The sequence below is a fragment of the Melospiza melodia genome, chromosome 1, assembly GCF_035770615.1.
Source record: "Melospiza melodia melodia isolate bMelMel2 chromosome 1, bMelMel2.pri, whole genome shotgun sequence".
Classification (NCBI taxonomy): domain Eukaryota; kingdom Metazoa; phylum Chordata; class Aves; order Passeriformes; family Passerellidae; genus Melospiza; species Melospiza melodia.
Genome location: NC_086194.1, coordinates 26,297,337 through 26,317,631, shown reverse-complemented (window position 1 = coordinate 26,317,631; position 20,295 = coordinate 26,297,337). Strand labels below are relative to the sequence as shown.

Genomic DNA, 20,295 nt, shown 5'->3' with positions numbered 1-20,295 from the left:
TGAAAGAGGTCAGAATCAAGGTAGTGAAACCTTCCTCTAGAAATACTGGTTTCATGTTACCTAGCTCAAAAATTGTCTCTGTAAGAAAGAACTGAATACTTGTTCTTCTCTGTAAAACTTTTGAAGTTAAAACTGAATATAGTTAATATAATTCTGAATATGTTTCTTTTTGCATAGGGGGATCCAGGATACCAGGGACCACCAGGAGATGATGGACATCCTGGAAATTCAATAATGGGACCAACGGTAGGAGTTTTTAGACAAAAGATAAAAAGTAAATAAGTGTGAGACATATGCAAAACTCCTGTGAAAATATAGACACCACTTGAACCTTTTAAGTAAAGGAATTCACTAATTCTTCAACTTTTCCATCATTCCATGTTATGTCTATTTTTAAAATAAACTTCTTATCTTTACAAAGAAGAAACACAAAATTGTATAGGTAACTAGTCCAGTGTACCTCACCCTACAACTTCCCATAGGAAGTCTTCATCAGGAACGCAGTTCTTCAAATTCACCTCTTCCCCTCTAACACACTTTATATCATATTGTACTTCTGTCACTTGTCATCTGGGCTGCAACTTTCTCTAAGACTTCTGCCACTTCTGATAAGGGAGTATTTCAGGGAAAGGTACCATTCTTATGATCTCTCTTGCAGACTAAAATTGGGAACCTTCTTCAGAAACTTTTTTTTTCCTTTACCATGTCTGCACATAAAATATTCTGCTCAATTCTATCACTTCACTTTGTGGAAATCTAGACAATATACCCAAATTCAGAAATCAATTAGTGTATGCCAACCTAACACAATGCAGCTCAAAGTAAAGCCACTTAATTCAATAGATTTTGCATGATAATGTTTTACCAGTAGTGGTATTTACGCCTGGCTTGACACAGTTCTACCAGTACCTCTACCAGAGGATGCTGAATATCACATTGAAGCATTCAGAAACTTTTATTTCTGATTTTTGAAAACTCCAAATTTCCTTTGTAATATAGAAATTACTTCACTCTATTATTCTTATAAAAAGGAGTGATGAATGTGACTTAGTTGTGCAGTCGTATCCTTAATCAATTAGGTTTTGATTATAATAGCTGTTTAATTTCATTTTTCATCACCATGGATGCAAGATTTATGTTTATATACATTTTTTGTTGTTGTTTTGAAAGGGTGTAGAAGCAACTATCTTCATATCATTGCTTTGGAAAACCGCTTTAGTGTGGAGGCCCTGCCCTATTCGGGAAACTTCTAGGATATTGCCCTGGAAGAATTTACCACTGCCTTGGAGAATGCCTCTGGTTAGGGAGAGTCGAAGGGGGCTTCTCCCATGATGTCTGCGGTGTTATGTTAATCTGCCCTTTCCCCATAGGTCGTTGCCTTTTGCCCTGCCCTTGTACCACCCCTGTGCCCCCAAATGATTGGCTGTGACCCCATACATAACCCAGGACCCTGCCCAGTTTGTTTGCCTTTTGTCCCTGGACTCCTTTGGCATGACTCTACAATAAACCTTGCTGGAGCTCTGCACAGAGACCCTTTCCCTCTTTCTTGGCTGACCTAGCTGTGGTGTGGGTGTGGATTGAGTGACTGTACTTGCCCAAGTGGCTTTCTCAGAAGATGCTTTCAGGAAGGCAGCAGCAAACACCATCCATTTCACCACACTGCTACACTTTAGAACCTGCCCTGGAACGGTGGAAAAGCAGATAAATTCGTTTAGCAGACTGTCTGTGGCACCAGGGGCATTTACTCTCTTACCAGTGCACTGACTTAGAGTGAGTCACTGTGATTTTCTCTTCCAGACACCACAAAACTGTGGGAAGCAGTAATCTCAGAATTGCTTCTAGGCCATTCCTTGTGTGACTGTTTAAAAAGCCCCAACAAAATAATCTGGACTGGAGAACTGTTTCTTATAAAGATTTGGCCGTAGATTTGACCTAAGTAGATTTATAGCATTTATAGTTATGCTACTAATAGCTAGCCCAGACACATGACAAAATCCCAATTCTCACAGAAGAGAATGTGTTAGTATGTATTTGGTATTTACAGTGGCCTGCTGGGATTAAATGAAAACATCTGTTTGGCTGTTTTTTACTGTAGTGAGATTAGAAATAAAAACAGATATGAACCCATGATTTATGTTTTCCTTTCTTGTTAAATAAAAATGTTATCAAACATTTCTGAAACATTTCTCATTTTATTCACAGTTTAAGATCTATGAATATTAAGAATCGAGAAGAGGTAAAATTGAATTTCCATTATAAAGCTATTTATGATCTAGAAGCATGCTGGTCGTTTAAATTTTTACAGAGGTGAATCAAAATTCCATCATTTGAAAATTAGGAGACATGAAGAGACATCTTCAAGAGCTGACACAGTTTGAATCTGGTGGTCAACATCTGTTTAAAGTCTCTCAGTGAAACTCTCCCATTGGGTTCAAGAATGGACGTGACTCATACAGGAATGACCTACTTTATAAAATTTACTTAGGCATAAGGCATGCTTGGATCCCTATCTATTTTTCATCTAAAGTAATTTCAGGGTTTCATCTTACCCAGAACATTGAGCCTACCCTGTCTTTCTTCATTTACCTACCTGCTAGCCTAAACCTATGATGTATAACTTAAAACATCTCTTTGATTTTTCTGATAGGACTAAATTGGTTAATAAGAATACATTATTTGTGTCTGTGGTAGAGACATTCATGGGACAGGAGATTTTGGCCAAAAGTTTGTTTTAGCTGTATACCCTACTAAAATACAAGCTGGTTTGTTGTCCAGACATGGACATTGTATTCAGACAGACCATGTGCTGAGGTCTGAGCTGCTAACTGGTCTCTCTTCTTGATTTCTTGGAGTATTATATTATTGTAGAAATTTACAGGGACAATGCACAATGAAAGAACAGTTTTCTGTCCCTTGTAGTTTCATTTTCCTTGTTATTTCCTTTTACTGAAGTAGACAGGGAAATACTCATATATTTGTGTGCAATCATTCTTGACGATATGTTGTACCTATGTACATTAACAACACTCAAGAAGTTGTTGACAGATCTCTGCAGCTCTCTTTCATAGAGTGTATCAACATTTCTTGGTTCTGTGGGACAGAGCAAAGGGTGTGCAGCTCTCTCTGTACAGCCACAATATCCATACTGTGCTCAGAGGGACCTACACACATCCATGAGGATTTCCCATTGCTGGTGCTCTCACGTGAGCATCTACACTACAGACCAGCAGCATGCCCTCAAAGCAACATGTTTTCTTCCTGGGTTCTGTGAACAGTCTATTTCAAGCTCAGCTAATTTTCTCAAAAAAGGTCAGGAAAACTCTCACTGGAGTGAGGAAAGAGGAAAAGTTTGCTATCTGCTTCTTGTCTGGCCATGAAAGGAAGCATTGAGGTTTTGCAGATGCACAAACCTTAGTGGGAGTTGGTGGAGGGGTCAACAGAAGGAGTGATTGTCTCTTGATAAGAGAGCATTTTAGACTGCTCTTTTTCTTATAACTGTTATATTTCTTTCTTTTCCTACTTTCCCTTACAGAATGAAGTTTTGCTTTACTGTATGAGAGAACCAATGTGATTACTTGGAAGTGCAAAATGTGCACATATAACTTAAGTCTGGCATACCATGTTTCAGTATTCTGAATTCAGTTCTTATTGCTCAGACTTACCCTTAAACTGATAAAAGTTTGTTTTTGAAAATAAATTTAACTTTGTATGGGCTGAATACAAAGTCAATGCTCTGGAAATTTCTCTCTGCAACAACAAATCCAGAAATTAACAACTTCCTAATAAGAATTCTTATTCTTCTAAATTTTTAATTAATTCAATTGAAACCACAATAAAAAAAAGCATAGCAATTCCTTAACTTTGTGAACGAATTTTAAGAGCTGGTAACTGGTATTCTATGTTTTCAGAAAGATTTTAAACAGCTTCCTTACATATTTGTTAATATTCTTTATACTGTGATAGTTCAGGTAGTGGCATGATTTCTGACTTCCTGTTTTGTGTTTAGGGGCACCGAGGACTACCTGGACCACCTGGACCCGAAGGACCAAAAGCTGACAAAGGTGACAAAGGTGAAGCTGTAAGTAGAGTTTTAATTCTGTACTTTGTGTACAAAAAACCCAAACCAACCAAACAAACAAAAAAAAAAAAAAAAAAAAAAAAACCCAACAAAATTACAATGTGATAGCACAATATTTAGTTGCTTAAATTTAGTTACCTAACTAAGTGCAGTTAATCATCCTTTAGGTAATTTAAATGTGTCATGGATATTTTGAAGCCCTTTACTAGATACAACAGCAGTTGTACAAGCAGTTGGAACTGGATATAAATGGTTCTCATTTCATTGTCATGAAAGGGATACCATGTAATTCCATAAAAATCTTTATGGCTGCTCATTCATGTTTAAATATAATCACTGTTTTTTATTTTTTCTGCCTCCCTTTTCTTTACTCTTCACTGATCAAGTTTTCTAATACCATCTGCTTGACCAAATTTTGCAGTTCCAGTTCCTTGGATTTTCAGCTGGTTTTTTTAACATACTGGACAGTTAAATCCTCTAATTTAAAGATTTTTTCGCCTCTTGCTTTTCTGATGCTTGGCTTCAGAAGGAATTAATATCTGAGTTTTTCAGCTGGCACATCCCATTACAAGGACATATCATCCTAAATTTCAGTCACCCAAAACCACATAGACATGTTTGACCAGCCTCTCTCTTTTCCACTAGAAAACTTATCCGCTGTTGCCATCCTTCAACCACCACATGTCAAACTTCCACTAGCACTATTTTCTTTATGTGTCTAATCCAGCTTTATTTCAAACTACAACCCTCCCAAGCGTTCCCAAATGCACTGAGGTGGGACCTGAGTGCTTCCAAATTCCTACTCAGCTCCAATTTCCTATCATTCAAACTGATGCTGAGAAGGTCCTTTGGGATCAGAATTATTACATGCGGCATTCACTCAGAACTCCTGGTGTAATGCCATGTACCTGACACATTTCATGCTGTGTAATGTGCAATGGTTCTGTTGTGCTGTCTCATGGTAACATCTTTCCCCTGCCATTCTGTGCCCCATGAGCTGGAAGGACCAACTTCATAAAGCACTGTCAGACATGGACAGGATTTATGTGGCTAAGTAGGTAGCAGGGTGGTGTGGGGACCCAGAACATCCCTCTGGCTGTCCAGGACCCCTGCCAGGGGGCTCAGAAGCCCTGGCACGGAGCCCAAAACACCTGTGGGTTTGATTATGACCAGTGGAGCAAATTACCAACCTTGTATGAAAACCAGCAAGCCACAACAGTTTAAGAATATTAGTGAAGTTATCATGGGGAGGAAAAGTAGATTTTAGGGTTTTTGGTATGGGGTTTCAGGAGGCAAGATGGAGGGAGCTGGGTGTGTCCAGCCTTTTTCCTTCTTCTTGGCCTCCATCTTCTGCTGTGATGTTGGCACTTACAGATTGGTCTAGAGTAGAAGCTCACTGTCTTACATAGGTGATAGGTATTGGAACATAATTGTAAACATTGTATATGTAGTTTTTTATTATTAAGACATAACACTACCCCGGGGGCAGGCAGTGTGCCTGGAACTGTCCTGCTGGGCAGACCTCGGCAGGGCAGGAGAAATTTTTTATAGATAAGACACAATAAACAACCTTGAGACCGAGAACTGAAGAGCTCTGACTCCTTCTTCAAGCACCCGGGCTGGGAAAAGAGACTTTTAACAATCTTGGGGTTGCAGCGACCTAGAAAGGCCCCGAGAGGGTGGGTGAAAGCCATCTGCCCTATGAATGCTGAAGGGGAGCCTGGGAATGCCTCCAGCAGCATGAAAGGCAGCTGAAGGGGCAGATGAATTGAGCAGGGAGTTCAGGAGAACAGACTACCAAACACAAGTGCACACAAATATTTTAGGGTTACCTAACCCCTAAATTTAGATCAGTTAGCTCTGGTATTTCAGTTGTCTAATGCAGCATATGAATCATGGAGCAATGTCTGCTTTCTCACTGTTTTCCTTGAGCTGAGGATGATGTTCTTAAGTCAAGAGTTGTACTTTTTTCCACCAATCTGAGTCTTTTTAGGTTTTCCTAAAAAGAAACGTGAAGAAATTCTCTGCTTTGTTGTAAAACACAAGTACAATAAGACAACTACTGACACATGCTTTATTTCTCTGCTGTACCAGGGACCTCCAGGCCCAGCAGGCCCTGCAGGACCAGAAGGACCAAAAGGCGTGGGAGATGCTGGACCAAAGGTATTTGTCCAATGGTAGACCAATGCACCTGACTTGTAAACAAGGTAGACATCTTCCAAAAAATACATTGGATAAGAACGACAAATATATGACAAAATGCTGCATTCTCATCTCCCACTTTTCATTTCTGTTAGAAGAAAAACTTGTAATAGGCTTTCTGATGTGACAGAAACTAGTTCTCACTTTATCCTCAGACTGGATACAAATTTGCAGGTTTTCCATACATCCAAAGCCCAGGAAGCTTCTAGATGCTGGTGGAAGTCAGGATCCAACACAAGCACAGTATTGCCTAGTAATTGTGCCCTTCCTTTCTCTGGCAGAAGTGTGAGGGATGAGGCCAAAAAATGAGTTAAGGGTTACATGGATGTACTGAGATATCTTTTAAGTTGGATTCCTAAGAGAAGAGTATAAACCTTTATCTAAAATAATTAGGTTTTTTGTTTAGAGACAAAACTCACAAAAAATCCCAGACAAACAAAAAACTGATTTGAAGTACAACACTGAAACTCTTGCAAGGTTTTCCATAAGGCACAGAATAGCTAAAGTCTTATTAAACTATAAGCAGTATGTAACTCACCTAAAAAAATCACATAGTAATTGTTATGTTATAAAAAGTTGGGAAAAGAGACTTAAGACTAGAATCATACAACAAATTGCTTTAAAATATCCCAGAGTGGTTTTATTAATGATTTCCTCATTGCATATGTGAAATAAGAAACAGGCAGCCTGTTGCAGAAGGAAGCAAAAGAAATATTGCCCAAACAAGTTTTTTCCCAAACAGAAGGAACTTTCAACTTCAGTTCTCTGAACAGGAGAATTTACATTTAAAATAAATTGCAATAACCTCTCAAAAACATCCACAATAAAGGAAAAATTGAAGGACATTCATTCTTAGAATGACTAGAATTACCAAGGATGGTCCCAATGGCATTGGGATCTGGGAAACTTGGCTTTATGCTTCTCTTTTGAATTAATGCCTATCAGTACAAGGCATTTCACATCAAGTAATGCAAGAACTAAAAGTGATTTCAGTTATGTTATTCAATATAAATTTACAAAAAATGGCTAAACTAATTAGATTTTTCTGTATGAGACTGTATCTTTCCAAATAGAAATATCAGACTTGCTATAATGTAGTTTTATAATACATGCTTCTTGATACTACAGAAGAACCTTTCATTAAAATCCTAGAATCTTGTATGAAATTATCAAGGCAGATATTGATAAAGACTTAACTTATGAATTCAGGATGTCTAGGGGTATCATTACATCTGAATTGTTCCTTGCTTCCTAAATGCATTCTGCAAAAGGAATTGGAAAGTCACATTATCAAAAAAGATTATCTCCCACTATGATGCCATGGTTGAAGGATTATGAAATCCAGAGGTGTGTATCACAACTTCAGTGGGAATAGAGGGGAGTGATAGAAATAAATTTTAGTTAAATCCAAAATGTAAATAAATCATTTCCTTTTTTTAAGTGAATGGAAACCACTAAAATGGTTGCAGTGAAATTTCTCACAACTGGAAATTTTAAAATCACTGTTTGTGGCTGTGTTTCTGAAAAGTATCACAAATATACAGCTATGCAGAAATATACTTGGAAAAATCATGGTGCCTGTTTTATATCAGAGATTCAAAGGTGGCTCACAAGTCCATTCTGTTCTTACAACCATGAATTAATGTAATTGCTGGGACAGAAACTTTTCAGCTGTGGAATTATCGGAAAAGTTCCAACCTAGATCACGAAAGATGGAAGTACAATATGGAATCATGAAATGCATTGGGGATGAAGGGGTAAAAGGTGTAAAGTAAAAGTAAATATGCCCACTTTTTGCAGTGGTGAACATGACATCTAGTATTTTTATCACAGTTATTCTTAAATCACTGTAAGTCTTGTGATAAAATAATATATATATTTGATTAAATCCTAGGTTAGCTGTTATATGGCCTTGGGCTAAGGGAGATTCAGATTAGATATTAGAAAAAAGTTTTTCAGTGGTAGGGTGGTCAAGCACTGGGATAGTTTGCCTGGGGAGGTGGTGGAGTCACCATTCCTAGAGGTGTTTAAGAGGTGTCTGGATCTGGCACTGGGTGATGTTGTTCAGTGGATGTGGGGTTACTGTGCTGCTGCCAGGCTGACATTCAAACTTGTTGAACTTGGCTCTGAGTAATGTTAATCACTGCCAGTTGAAGAGTGCTGTTCATATTCCTTTATAAAGACATAAAATCCTTATTTGTTGGTCCCTTCTCCAGCCATGAACAGCATAAAAAGTATCACCTTCCTCAACATGTGTGGAGTGAATTCTATTCATGGTGCCAGTAAAGGGGGTTTATTGGTAGCATCTTTTTGTGAGGGGATATGATCTGTGTTGCATTAGTGGAAATTATAAATTAATAATAAATTTGGCTAAAGGATCACTGCAGTACTGTGATCCAGATTTGACTAAGTCAAGGTGAAATAGCTGAGACCAGCATGTGAAGTTCTAATAATTTCATTATATTTAATATTACTAATAGTACAATTGAATGTCTAGTAATAGATTCTCTTATCTTAGGCAAAACCAAGCTGATAAAAAAAGTTCTCACTATTCTTGTGTTTCCTGACAATTCCAGGTCAGATCAGAGTTGCCATGTAAACTAAAAGTATCTTATTTCCATCAAGTCATCTCCATTGTCACAAAAATTGTCAAAATTAGGTAGTTTGAATCTAAGGTCCAAGTTACTGAAAAACAGAACCCTGCAAAGTAGCTGTCTTTGCAAGTAGCACAACACATTTAGGGCAAATCATGCTTACACCAAATTTTGTATGAAATTTTTTCATGGATCTACATGTTTTATTTTGTTACGGTGTGATAGTGTCCACCAAACCTGCCTGCTCGGAGTAATGCTTGTCTAACAATCTGTCAGGATAATAAAAAATTCAAGAGTTAAAAACATCTGGTAAAAAAATTAATTTGTATTTTTTATTTTGAAATAGGTAGGCTTCTTTTTGATGATGCCCTTAGATATGTGTGTTAGTCATGTTGAATGAAATGCTTGTTGTTCTATGCAGAGTGAGCAGCTGTAGCTTTTGCACTCTATGAGTGCAAAGCAAGCATTATCCAACAAGATGTAACATGTCTGATTTACTTCTCTTTATCCACACCAGACATAGTAAAGAGGGAACTAGGAAAAAAAGAAACTAAATACATAAACATTTCTTCTCATTCCCATATTACAGTCTGATTTTTTAATTTTTGCATAACATCTTGGTAGTAAAGGTGCCACAAGGAAAAAGAATTCACTTGAATTGAAAGAATTCCCCCAGAAGTTAGTTCATAAAATGGAAAATCTTCTGTTTTTTCAAATGAAATGTAAATGCACTGGCTACCTCTTATACACACCCCCCCCCCCCAAAAAAAAAAAAAAGAGCAGCAACAATCTCTGCATATAAAAAATGAACATTTATTTGATAAAAGAGGCTCATAAATTTACACACTAGCTAATTTGAAATTCCTTTGAGGATCATTATATAGGAATGTTCCACTCATCTGAATCAAAGCTCTGTTCTCTCTGCTTTTAGAAATGGCTCACATATGTGCACACTGCTAGACAGGAATTTTATGTATCAGAGGTCAAATTCACATGAAAACAAAACTGAAGCATGTGGGATGCATTCAGTCTTGGCAGAACCCTATGTTCTGTAGCATTAAAACAGAAGCATATAATGTCAGAATATAATAAAAAATTGATTTAAAAGCACGGTTGCCAGCTAGGAGGTGAGTTACAGACATGGAAGAGCAAGAGCCCAGCTCTAGAAATAAAGCAAGTAACTGGATAGCAGAAAGATTATTGAAATCCTTAGCACAGTCCCTCGTGCATGAACATTTGGGGTGGATCCAGTTGCAATATAAACAACTTTTGCAGCTTGGGGCTTGCATATTTGACCTAAAATGTGGAAAGTAGAGATGCAATTCCTTTTTTAAAAATATGTTATTCTTACAAATACTGTTATATCCATTAACTCTTGCTGAAGAGAGTATTGCAGTGTCTGCTGTGTGTTTCAGTATCAAACACACATCCTTCACAGTAGATGAGGTATATATATTGGAAAATCCAAGATTTACTTTTCAGTTGACCATTAGGCCATTTAGTGGTTTTTTTCTTGAAAAAAGGTACAGAATAGACATTGGAATTCTGCACTTTACAGTGTCTTGACTCAGCTCTTTATTTCTTGCTTCAGCAGTGTTTTTCTAGTTCACTGTTTTACTGATGGTGTCAAGCTTGTCTACAAGCACAATGCAGGAAATAAATTAGACCTCATCAAAGAACAGCATTAATCGTTTTTGAAATGAATTCCCTGAAGGATGATTTAGTATGACACTTTAGGAAAAAGAACTGCTCCACTTCACAACTCATAAAGCAAAAGAAAAGTCTTTTTCTTTAAACCAAGAAATACAGAAACTGTGAGGATTACTATAAAGCTCTACAAAAGAGCTTTTCAATGGCACATCTGGTATTAACTAAGCATGTAAGGCTAAAATTCAATCCTTCACCTGCAACGACCCTGTGGAAGACTGTGTTACCCATGGGAGGAAGAGGCAGATGACTTCAGGGCACCCTTAGGCTGTTTTTGGTCAGGGCTGGTCTAAGAGCAGGTTTTAGGTGTACTGGGTACTGGGCCATAAGGAATCATTTATGTTTGGTAACCTCCCATTCAGTTTCTACTACAGCAGCTCACAGGCTATTTAACAGGCCACAATATTCCAGGGTATCCTAAAAAAGTACCTTTTAATGCAATATCTGTATTTCTTAGCTCTGACATCTCTGGCAGATTTCAGAGAAAGGCTTTGACAGGGAAAGCTTTGGCTGCTCTGCACAACTTCTGCTCATGAAGAGCTTAAAATTGTATTGGGGTTGTGGGGACACTGAGAACAAATAAATATTCCTTTAATAATAGAAGGTACTAGGTAGGAAGATGGATACATTGCCAATGTCTTGGCTCTTTGCATTGGCAAGGAAGGTCTGATGAAAATGCCTTAGGTCATCTGAGGGAAAAATTTCCTCCCAGCTGAACATGGCACTTAGTTTTACCCAATCACCCTGACACAACAATTTAAAGCTAAGAGCATCCATGTACCATGTCTGTGTCATGACTCAAACTGGCCAGTCTCTAGTGCTTTGGATGAAACAGGAAAGAAATTCGAAAGCTAAATGTTACATCAGGAAGAAGAGCATTATAAATGTAGTCTGAGCCTTAGCCTTTGTAATCAGAGTTCCCACCTCTTCAAATCCTTCATACCTGAGCATAGTTTGGGCCCTAGTATGTTTGCATAACTAGAGACTGAACCTTGGGAATTTCACCTAAAAGCAGTCACTATAATGACTGCACACATTCTTCCCAGAATGTAAAGAAAATCAGTGGAAGATTCTGGGTTTTTTTTTTCCTTTTTAATCTGTTTGATATGCTGTTTCATTTCACCTACCACAACTCAAGTGACATCTGTGATTTATGATTTATACTTGCACCTCTGTCCTAGATCGAATGCTCCCTCTGCAGGCACAACCCTTTCTACAGCTTTTCCAAGTGCAAAAATAAGTACAATTAAGAGTTTGTATAATGATTTCTTTTTAATTTTGTCAAGAAATACCATTTCTTCTGCTATGTTTTTAATATATTGGATGATCAACAGCTTCTCAGTGCATTTCTTTATTTGCACTTGCCTGCAGAGGAAGAGGTTTAGGAATATCAAGCTGCACACAAATCAGAATAACCTGCATCTTTAATTATTAGTTATAGGCTACTTTTTTCTTTTCAAGGAATGGATGGGACTTTTCTAGTAATCATGTGTTGAATGTGTGCCTATTCCCTCACTTGTACAACCACGGTCTGAGGGAAACAAAACTGCCTCATGTGTCCCTGTGCATTCCCTTTATCACTGATGTCCCCTGGTTCCCCACCTCCTTTGCTGGGTTTGTCTGCAGCACAAGAGGCAGCACCAGGCTCTCTGTTGCCCTCATTTTCTCCTTACCAGAGGGCTCCTGCCTTTTCTCTGCCTGATGGTGGTTGAGGGATGAGTTCTGTCTGGATTTTCTTTGTTCTTCAGTAAAAGCATAAATTGACAATGTCAAAAAGTTGTCTCCATTACCTAGCTTCCAGCTATCACCAAAACTGTTGAAAGTTAATAGGGTGAAGGCCTGTACATTTCTGATCACTTTGGCTGAAATCAACCAATGAGTTCAAAATACTCTGGAAGAAAAAAGGAGAATGAACACAGACAAGCAGAAGCACAGGCAGACTATATAACTTGAGCTTTATTTCCTTCAGAAGTCAAGCTAAATATATGTACATTAGGGCTGCATCCTGCTAATGTGATCACTGCAAAATATGATGGGAAAACAATGATGTTTCCAAATGGGTTTGCTTGCACTTTTTGTTTGTTTGCTTGTTTGTTTTGGGTTTTTAAAAACTGATAAGCCTGCAAAGTAGAGTCCTAACTCTGTTGGGGACTTTGATTGCATGGATTGCTAGGGAAATAATATTCTTCACCTAGAGCTTAAACGATGTGGGTGCCTGTATTTTTTTTTTTTAATGCCTATCTATAAAGCAGCTGTTTATTTATGTAGCATTTGTTTGGCTTGTTTTCTAAACTCAGTGGTTTGACTGTTTCGTAAGTGGATGGCAGATGTAACATTTGCTAGGTGATGACTGACATTTCTGTGACTATTTTCAGGGAGACCAAGGAATCAAAGGTGATCCTGGGCCCCCAGGACCTCCAGGATGGGGACACATAGGTCCCAAGGTTGGTATGATGCCATGTTGAAGTTTTTTGTGATCTTTCGTGATGCTGGCTGCCAGACCCTGATCTCTCAGGTGCCAAACAATCTTCATCAGTTATTGATTTACACTGGTGCAGCTTCAGGAGAAATCAAGCATGTAAACATGGTCACTAACCATACGCTTCTAGCAACTGGATTAGGAAGAATACTAATGGGATGAAAATTGCATTTGCAGCTAAACTTTATGAGATTACATCTGGAGATTGAACAGAGCTATCAGACTGGTAAATTAGCTAAATGATGCATTTCTTGTATCTATCCTGTTTCCAAGATATTATTTTGTGCTGGAAAATACATTAAATGTGAATTTTATGTTTGCAATTTTTGCTCAATCAAATTTAATCCAATTTATTTTGTCATTAAAACCATTAGGAAAGAAATACAAAAACAAAAAGTTAATTCTATAAGCAACCAGCATGCAACATCTGGGCAATTTTTTCTCCCTTCACTAAAATGATTTATAATTTAAAAAAGACATACTGATAAGAAAAGAAATTCAGTACTTGCCTGGGTTTCTTTATTACAGGTTTCTCTATAATTTTTTTTACAAAGGCAATAAGGAGAAACATTGTGTATATTTTCCCACTTTCTGATAGTTTAAGATACGCCTTTGTAACTTTTTGCGTAGTAGCAGAGAGTAACAGAACCCTCCAGTGCCATTTTGTATAAACTAGTATCTGAATGAAGAAACATTGCTATTACCAACTGCGGATGTGCAATAAACAGCAGGGCATGAATACTTTTAAATCAGGATGGGTCTGATTTTACCTTGCTTTCTGAAAGCTGCAACAATTTCTTGGTTAATCATACTGACACAGCTTGTTTGAAAAGAGTAAGTTTGGACGGAGTGTCAAAATCCTAGTATGACACTACTTGCTCTTTCCACAAAGCCTGTGAGAAGGAAAAATGTGAGGGGAATTCTCTATGGGGAAACAACATTTTGTTTTCAAGAGTGAGGATGTGTATGTAGTCCCTCTCCTATGAAGAAAGCCTGAGAGAACTGGGATTGTTCAGGCAAAGAGAAGGCCTTGTGGTTGAGATGATCCATATATATATATATATATATATATGTATGTATATGTATATGTATATGTATATGTATGCGTGTATATGTATACATGTATATATATATTTTTTTATATATGTATATATATATGCATATATAGAGAGAGTATTTTTGAAAGAGGTTTTGTGAAAACTTGTAACAAACTTTTTGTCTCCAGAGATGATAATGATGACTTTTCAAACATCACTAACATCTAGAAGTTAAATGTTTATAACTATAAATTTATATTTCATGATGACCAAGTTTTCCTCTACTTCTGCCTAAATATTCAACATATACAAAATCTAGGTAATATACATACCACTGAATGATTTCCACTTACTATACTGGAGCACAGTGATTATTTATTATAAGATAATAATCAAAAGTCCAACCTGAGTTTGACAGAAACTTATGTGAAGTGTGCTCAAATTTTGAAAAGTTTTTCAATTAAAAATAAATTTTTAGAAAAAGGAAAATCAAACATTTAATTTTGATATAATCAGAAAGATATACTTCACTTGGTCACTTTCAAATGTTAGATTAGCCTGCCTGCAAACACAAGGGCTCTGTCTGACTTTGTGTGGATACAAATCAGCACATCCTGCTTTGGCTTTTCTCTCATCCCTTCCCACTTAGGATTTTCTGGATGACTGGTGCTCCTAGAACTGTGGCACCTCAGGGGCTTGGCACATGCCCATAGTGCCAAAGAACTAGCTAAAATACCTGGCAGATTTACTTATACTAGGTTTTACAGCTCTGGTCCTTTGTGTCTCTGCTGCTGTGCCTCTCTTTGGTGACTACATGAGGCTGTTCTGTTAACATGGTTTCTGTTGTCTTCTATGCAGGGAAAAAGGAGGAAAATATCACTCTGTGCCATGAGTAAATTTTATTCTTTTATTATTTTCAAATTAATTGTTCCTTTGCTTTCCTGAGAGTTTGCTAGGATAATTACTAAGACCCACAATGAAAAACCATAAACCAAAGAAGAATCAGAGCCAGAATCCTTAACCTGGTTTTACTTCTTTTGCTTGCGGTGACTTTGGGATTATTTCCTTAGTGTTACCAGGAGTTTGCCTGGTAACACTAGGGATTCTTTTTTTTTGCTTTTTTTTGCTGACTGTTACAGGGTATTATGGGACGTGACGGCTTGCCTGGTCCTCCTGGCCCCCCTGGCATCAGCATACAAGGAGACAAGGTAATTCATGCTAATGTGATATCTGTTCATTTTCTTCTCAAACTGTTTCTTAAAGAGATTCATTATCTTCTTTCTGTCTTTGCCACCAAACCAGTGAAACTCCTGGAAATATTTATTTTACACTTAATTTTTGTATTCATAAGATATGCAATATTTGCTTTATTTGCTGGATTTTCAATATTGTTTGCATCCAATTGCTCTCCTATTGTTCTTGTAATGAAAAATATATTTAATCCGGAGACAAAAGGTTTATCTCTGCCGCATCTTATTGATTTACTTAGACCCATAGTTTTCTCTGGGTTGCACTTGTAAGAGGCAGTAACAGAGACCCACTGTGACAAAGTAAGTTAAACACATGTAGGAATATAAATGAAATTAGGCAGTCACCCACATACTCTTAATTGTGTTTTTAGTCACCCAGTTCCAGCCACAAGTTGTCTTCTTAAAAGGAGAAATACAAACATATTCTGAGCATTCAGTAGTTAAATTGCCTTGTCATATATGCATGGAAAAATGTATTAAAACTGGATGCTCCAGTGAAGAACAACCCAAATTTCTCCAATTTTCATTAAATCAATGTGCTTAAAATTGAGCATATGATTGAATATTTCCCTGGATCAAGAGTATTGTGCTCAGGTCTCCAACTCTTGAGTGGTCAACCACCAGTGATTCAGTAAAAGGGTCAATGTTCTAGTTTGGTTAGAAAAGGTGCCTCTTCATACTGTGATTTTGGCTGTAGATACTAAAAACATCAGAGAATTCACTGGCAAACAGGTCTTCATTGGAAAATATTCAGTGACATTCTGAAACAAAAAACCAAATTTATGAAAATGTATATTGTTTGCAAATTGACTCAGAGGATAATCTTTCTTTGATCCATTGTGGAATTATTTCATATAAGCTTTACCAGAAAAGCACAGATTCCTTCAGAATTTATTTTCTTCATGACTTGCCAGTTCACTGACACACCATCAAACAAAGGCATGTTTCTAATACAGGGCAGTGAAATTTAGGGATGTTGGAAAGTAATGTGTCCTGTTTATGAAATGTCTTTGGGTTTGAAAACAAAACTGTAATGATATGGTGTATCAAACTCAGCTCCTGTTGTAGTGTTCCATGGCTTGTGTAGGTACTATCGCTCTTGCCATTTCTATTTTCTTAACAATTGCTTTTAAAAATTATAATTATTTTTATATAATTCTTAGGAACGGCTTATTTCTGAGCAACTTTTGCAACTGTCTTGCTCTGGTAGTGCCAGTTTCCTCCACTCACTAATTCTTGTTGACTTTTGTCTATTTTATCCTTCTATTTCTTCACATATCAAACTTCATTCTTTTTGGCCACTCTTTATCAGATTAAAGTTACTCTGATCCTGCACTTTAGCTACCAGTATCACTCCAAGTATTTTTTTTAATATATATAGAGAGATCTCAGTCTGCATTTGGGAAGAATGGAATGCCAAAAATTAGTTGGTTTTCAAGTTACTTTATGTCGACAGCTATATTCACAGATTTTTTTTTATGCTTGGTTCCCTTTCAAAACCACAGTCTAGACATTCTCAGATCTGCACTCAGTTCATTTTGGTAATACTGGTGGTCAGGTTTGAATTTATTATGTACATGAATTAAACTGTCAAAGCCATAAATATTTTTAAATAGCTTCTTGGGTTTTACTAAGTTATAGAATCTATGATAAACCCTTCTAATGTTGACTGATACTTGTTGCACAAGTAGAGGAAGGAGGATTTGATTCTGTGGTTGATGTTTTAAAGGATGAAACTCACATGTGTGCTTGTGAGAAATGTCAGCTGTCTGGGTATGAGTTTACTTAGAACAGTAGGTCCCATTCAGTTTTCATTGCCTGAACACCATCATAACAATGTCAAATGGGCAGTAACAAATGGCAGCAAGAAATCTATCATTTTGTTGGGTCTGACATTTATTACTAGTGAAGGACCACTGAAATACACAGCATATCCTCATTTTGGTTCATATGTATGTGCTCTGCAGAGGAGTTAACCAGGAAACTGTGTGATGACCCGAGTGGAAAGGAGAGACTGTCCCAGCGCTGAACAGCGAGGCTTGAAACAAACTGGCACACTGTTTCACTGTGTTTAAAAGCCATTTGCATTAATACCTAAATAAGGGCTCTGAGAAGCACAACCCTGCTAAAAAGTGACTTAAAGGAAATTAGATTAAATAGCCACTGTGAGTTCCTGTAACAGTGCAAAATAAATTGCCTTGTGCATCCCATCACCTTAGGAGTATTTCCTATTTACAGGAAATCCCCCTAGTGGATCAGCTATGGAATTTGATACACCCACTGTTTTTCAGTCAACCTAATACTGTCTGAACTGCTGCTGCTGTGAGAAACTGGGGAGAGAGGAAGTTCTGCTTCCAGAGGCAAGAGGCTACTGGTTAGCAGGTCAGGGATAGGTAGCCCTGGTGGCAAGCAGAGCATTTCACTCCCCAGTGGACCAAGAGATACTCGCAGGGCAAGGCTGTGAAAGCAGTGCTCCAGTGCAAGCAGAAACTGGCATCTCAGCAGGATCTCTGTCAGATCTGGCATCTGAACAGGGAAAACCATCCATGGACATGACTTGTCATGCACTGTCTTCGAGGAGCTGCTTCTCATTACCTAACTCCTGCTGAATTCCCAGCTCATGGGAGCCAGGAGCCCTCAGTGCAGGGAAGAGAAGGTTGGCTAAGTGTGCAGTTTTTTCTTTCTTTGCCTGCAGAAATCCATAAACCCCTATCCAGGACAGCAGGAATAGTCAGTGATCAGTCCTGCTGCACTGGTGCACCTTAGGTGAAGGCTGGAAATACTTGGAAACGCTTTTGCATTTCTCTGTCTATTATGAGCAATATGACCCCTTTAGACCCATTTGTGAGCACCAATACAACCATTAAAAAAAGAGATGATAGCAAAAAGATCATAGTTAGGTTTGATACATGTGGTAGCTGCTCCTAATGTCATTGACGTTCTCTGGAACTGCTTTTGCTATCTTCATCAGGCACTGCTGTTATGTGAATTAATTGTGTAATGTGAATTTTGGTGAAGCACTTATGTACCAGGAAATATAATCACTTCTAACTGTGTTTAAAATGCATACAGCAGTTGATCTGTAAAAAGTATTTGTGTTACACTATTAAATAAAGCAAGAAAGTTTTTGGAAGTCAGAAGCAATGAAGCATTTTCTGTATATAACAGCTGTGTTTTATAACATTGTGGTCCCCCACATGGATGTGCCTTTTGAGTCTAAGTACATGCAGCAGGGTATGTGTAGCAATCCTTATAAACAATTTTGAGCTTTGTAACTGGACAGATACTGTCTTTTGAATTATCAGTAGAAAGGTGTTCTGCTTTCCACACTGTGAATAGTAGAGATGTCTTCTCATTTACTTAAGATCAGAAAAAAAGAGTGCCCTGGAGAGGTCATGAATGGGTATTTCTAGAGAAAATTTGGTTTGGACCACATTTTACTGCTTCTAGACAGGATGAGCCTCTGAAAAGTTACTTTTGTCTTTCATCTCTTTCAGTGGAATGGCAAATTTTCATTTAATTAATCAGGAATATATTCTTCATTATATACTTTTCTTATTGTATGTTCTGAATAATAGCCAATTGCTTATTTCTCCAACCTTAGGCCACTTTTGTTTTGAAAAGTGTGTGCTTCATCACATAGTACAAATGTGTAACAGTACATAGTACAAATACAAATGTGTAATACAAACAGCATAGATTTTACATTAATTTTCAGTTAAACTTAAGTTTCATATTTGGTTTAGGGAGAAAAAGGAAGTAAAGGTTTTCCTGGACCAAAGGGATCAGTAGGAACTGGCCTTCCTGGACGAAAGGTAAATCCTGGGTTTGCAATAAGGAAAGAGAAGGGGGTTTTCTTCCTTTACTGGTTATTAGGTGTGACAGGTCTGAAGAGAAACGGAAGACAAAGACCTTGCCTTACAGAGCTAGCATGGTAAGTACCTACTACTCATTGTCAGCTTTGAAGCCTGTGAAAATCCTAATGGTCATTAAGGATCACATTACAAAGTAGGATCTAGAATGAGGTTATCCCCATTGGCAGAAGAATAATTCTAAGTTATTAAAATTATGTATTCATTTATTTTTCATTCTTTTCAGGTATTACAAAATGCCCTTTTATTTGCCAGGCTCTGTCAAAAAAAAAAAAAAAAAAAGGAAGGAATTACTTTATGATTAACATCATTTAAGGGCTTTGCTTTACTTGACTTGGTTTTTTCTACAATGATTGAAACCCAAGCTTAAGTCTTTCCTTACTGAATAACTTCCTGGTTGTTATAAAAATTGTGAGAATTTCCTACACTTAGCTATTCACATCTAACAGCTTGGGAGCTTTCATGTGAATATCAAGCTCTTTCACACAGATTCAAATTCCTGCCTCCTAGTTCTATTTTCACTCACATTCCAAATGCCACAATATAATAGTGATAAATGGAATATTTTCACGAATTGTCGTATTCATCTTGTATATTGACTAATCTTTGTGACCCAATGTAAATCTCTCCAAATACTCACTTTTTGTTTGCTATTAATATAGCAGGCTTGACACAGATGATAAGGAATGGTTTAGTTCAGCGGGAATTTTGTATATGTACCAAAAAGATCAGGTCTTAGTATATTTAAGGGTAAGAACTGTAACACAGGAGTTAGCTGTGCCATTTCATTGGCTGGGCAATGATGAGGAATAACATCAAAATGGACAGTAATCTAGATAAATTCATACGCTTTTAAATTTCAAGTGAAATGTAAGCTGGTTAGTAATTTCCAGAGAAAAGTAAAAAATCTGTCCTGGACAATCTTCTTCTTGAAAAAAGGGTCTAATTTAGAAGTTGAATCTTATTTATGATGTTTCATACCTGCATTGTGTGAAAATTGTCTTATAATGCAGAACCCACTGACTTTTTGGAAGTCAAAAGGTCTAGTCAGTTGAGGGAAAAATTGTAAATTTGCT

At 37.3% G+C, this 20,295-nt stretch overlaps 1 protein-coding gene across 1 annotated transcript in view; it reads left to right on the top strand.

Moving 5' to 3' along the window:
• Positions 1 to 20,295, top strand: part of COL28A1 (collagen type XXVIII alpha 1 chain) — a 58,790-nt gene that overhangs the window by 31,030 nt on the left and 7,465 nt on the right. Inside the window, exons 23-28 of the mRNA XM_063176650.1 lie at positions 178 to 246; positions 4,007 to 4,078; positions 6,173 to 6,241; positions 12,957 to 13,025; positions 15,237 to 15,305; positions 19,094 to 19,162. Coding sequence (XP_063032720.1) covers positions 178 to 246; positions 4,007 to 4,078; positions 6,173 to 6,241; positions 12,957 to 13,025; positions 15,237 to 15,305; positions 19,094 to 19,162 — 417 coding nt within the window. The remainder of the gene's footprint in view (positions 1 to 177; positions 247 to 4,006; positions 4,079 to 6,172; positions 6,242 to 12,956; positions 13,026 to 15,236; positions 15,306 to 19,093; positions 19,163 to 20,295) is intronic.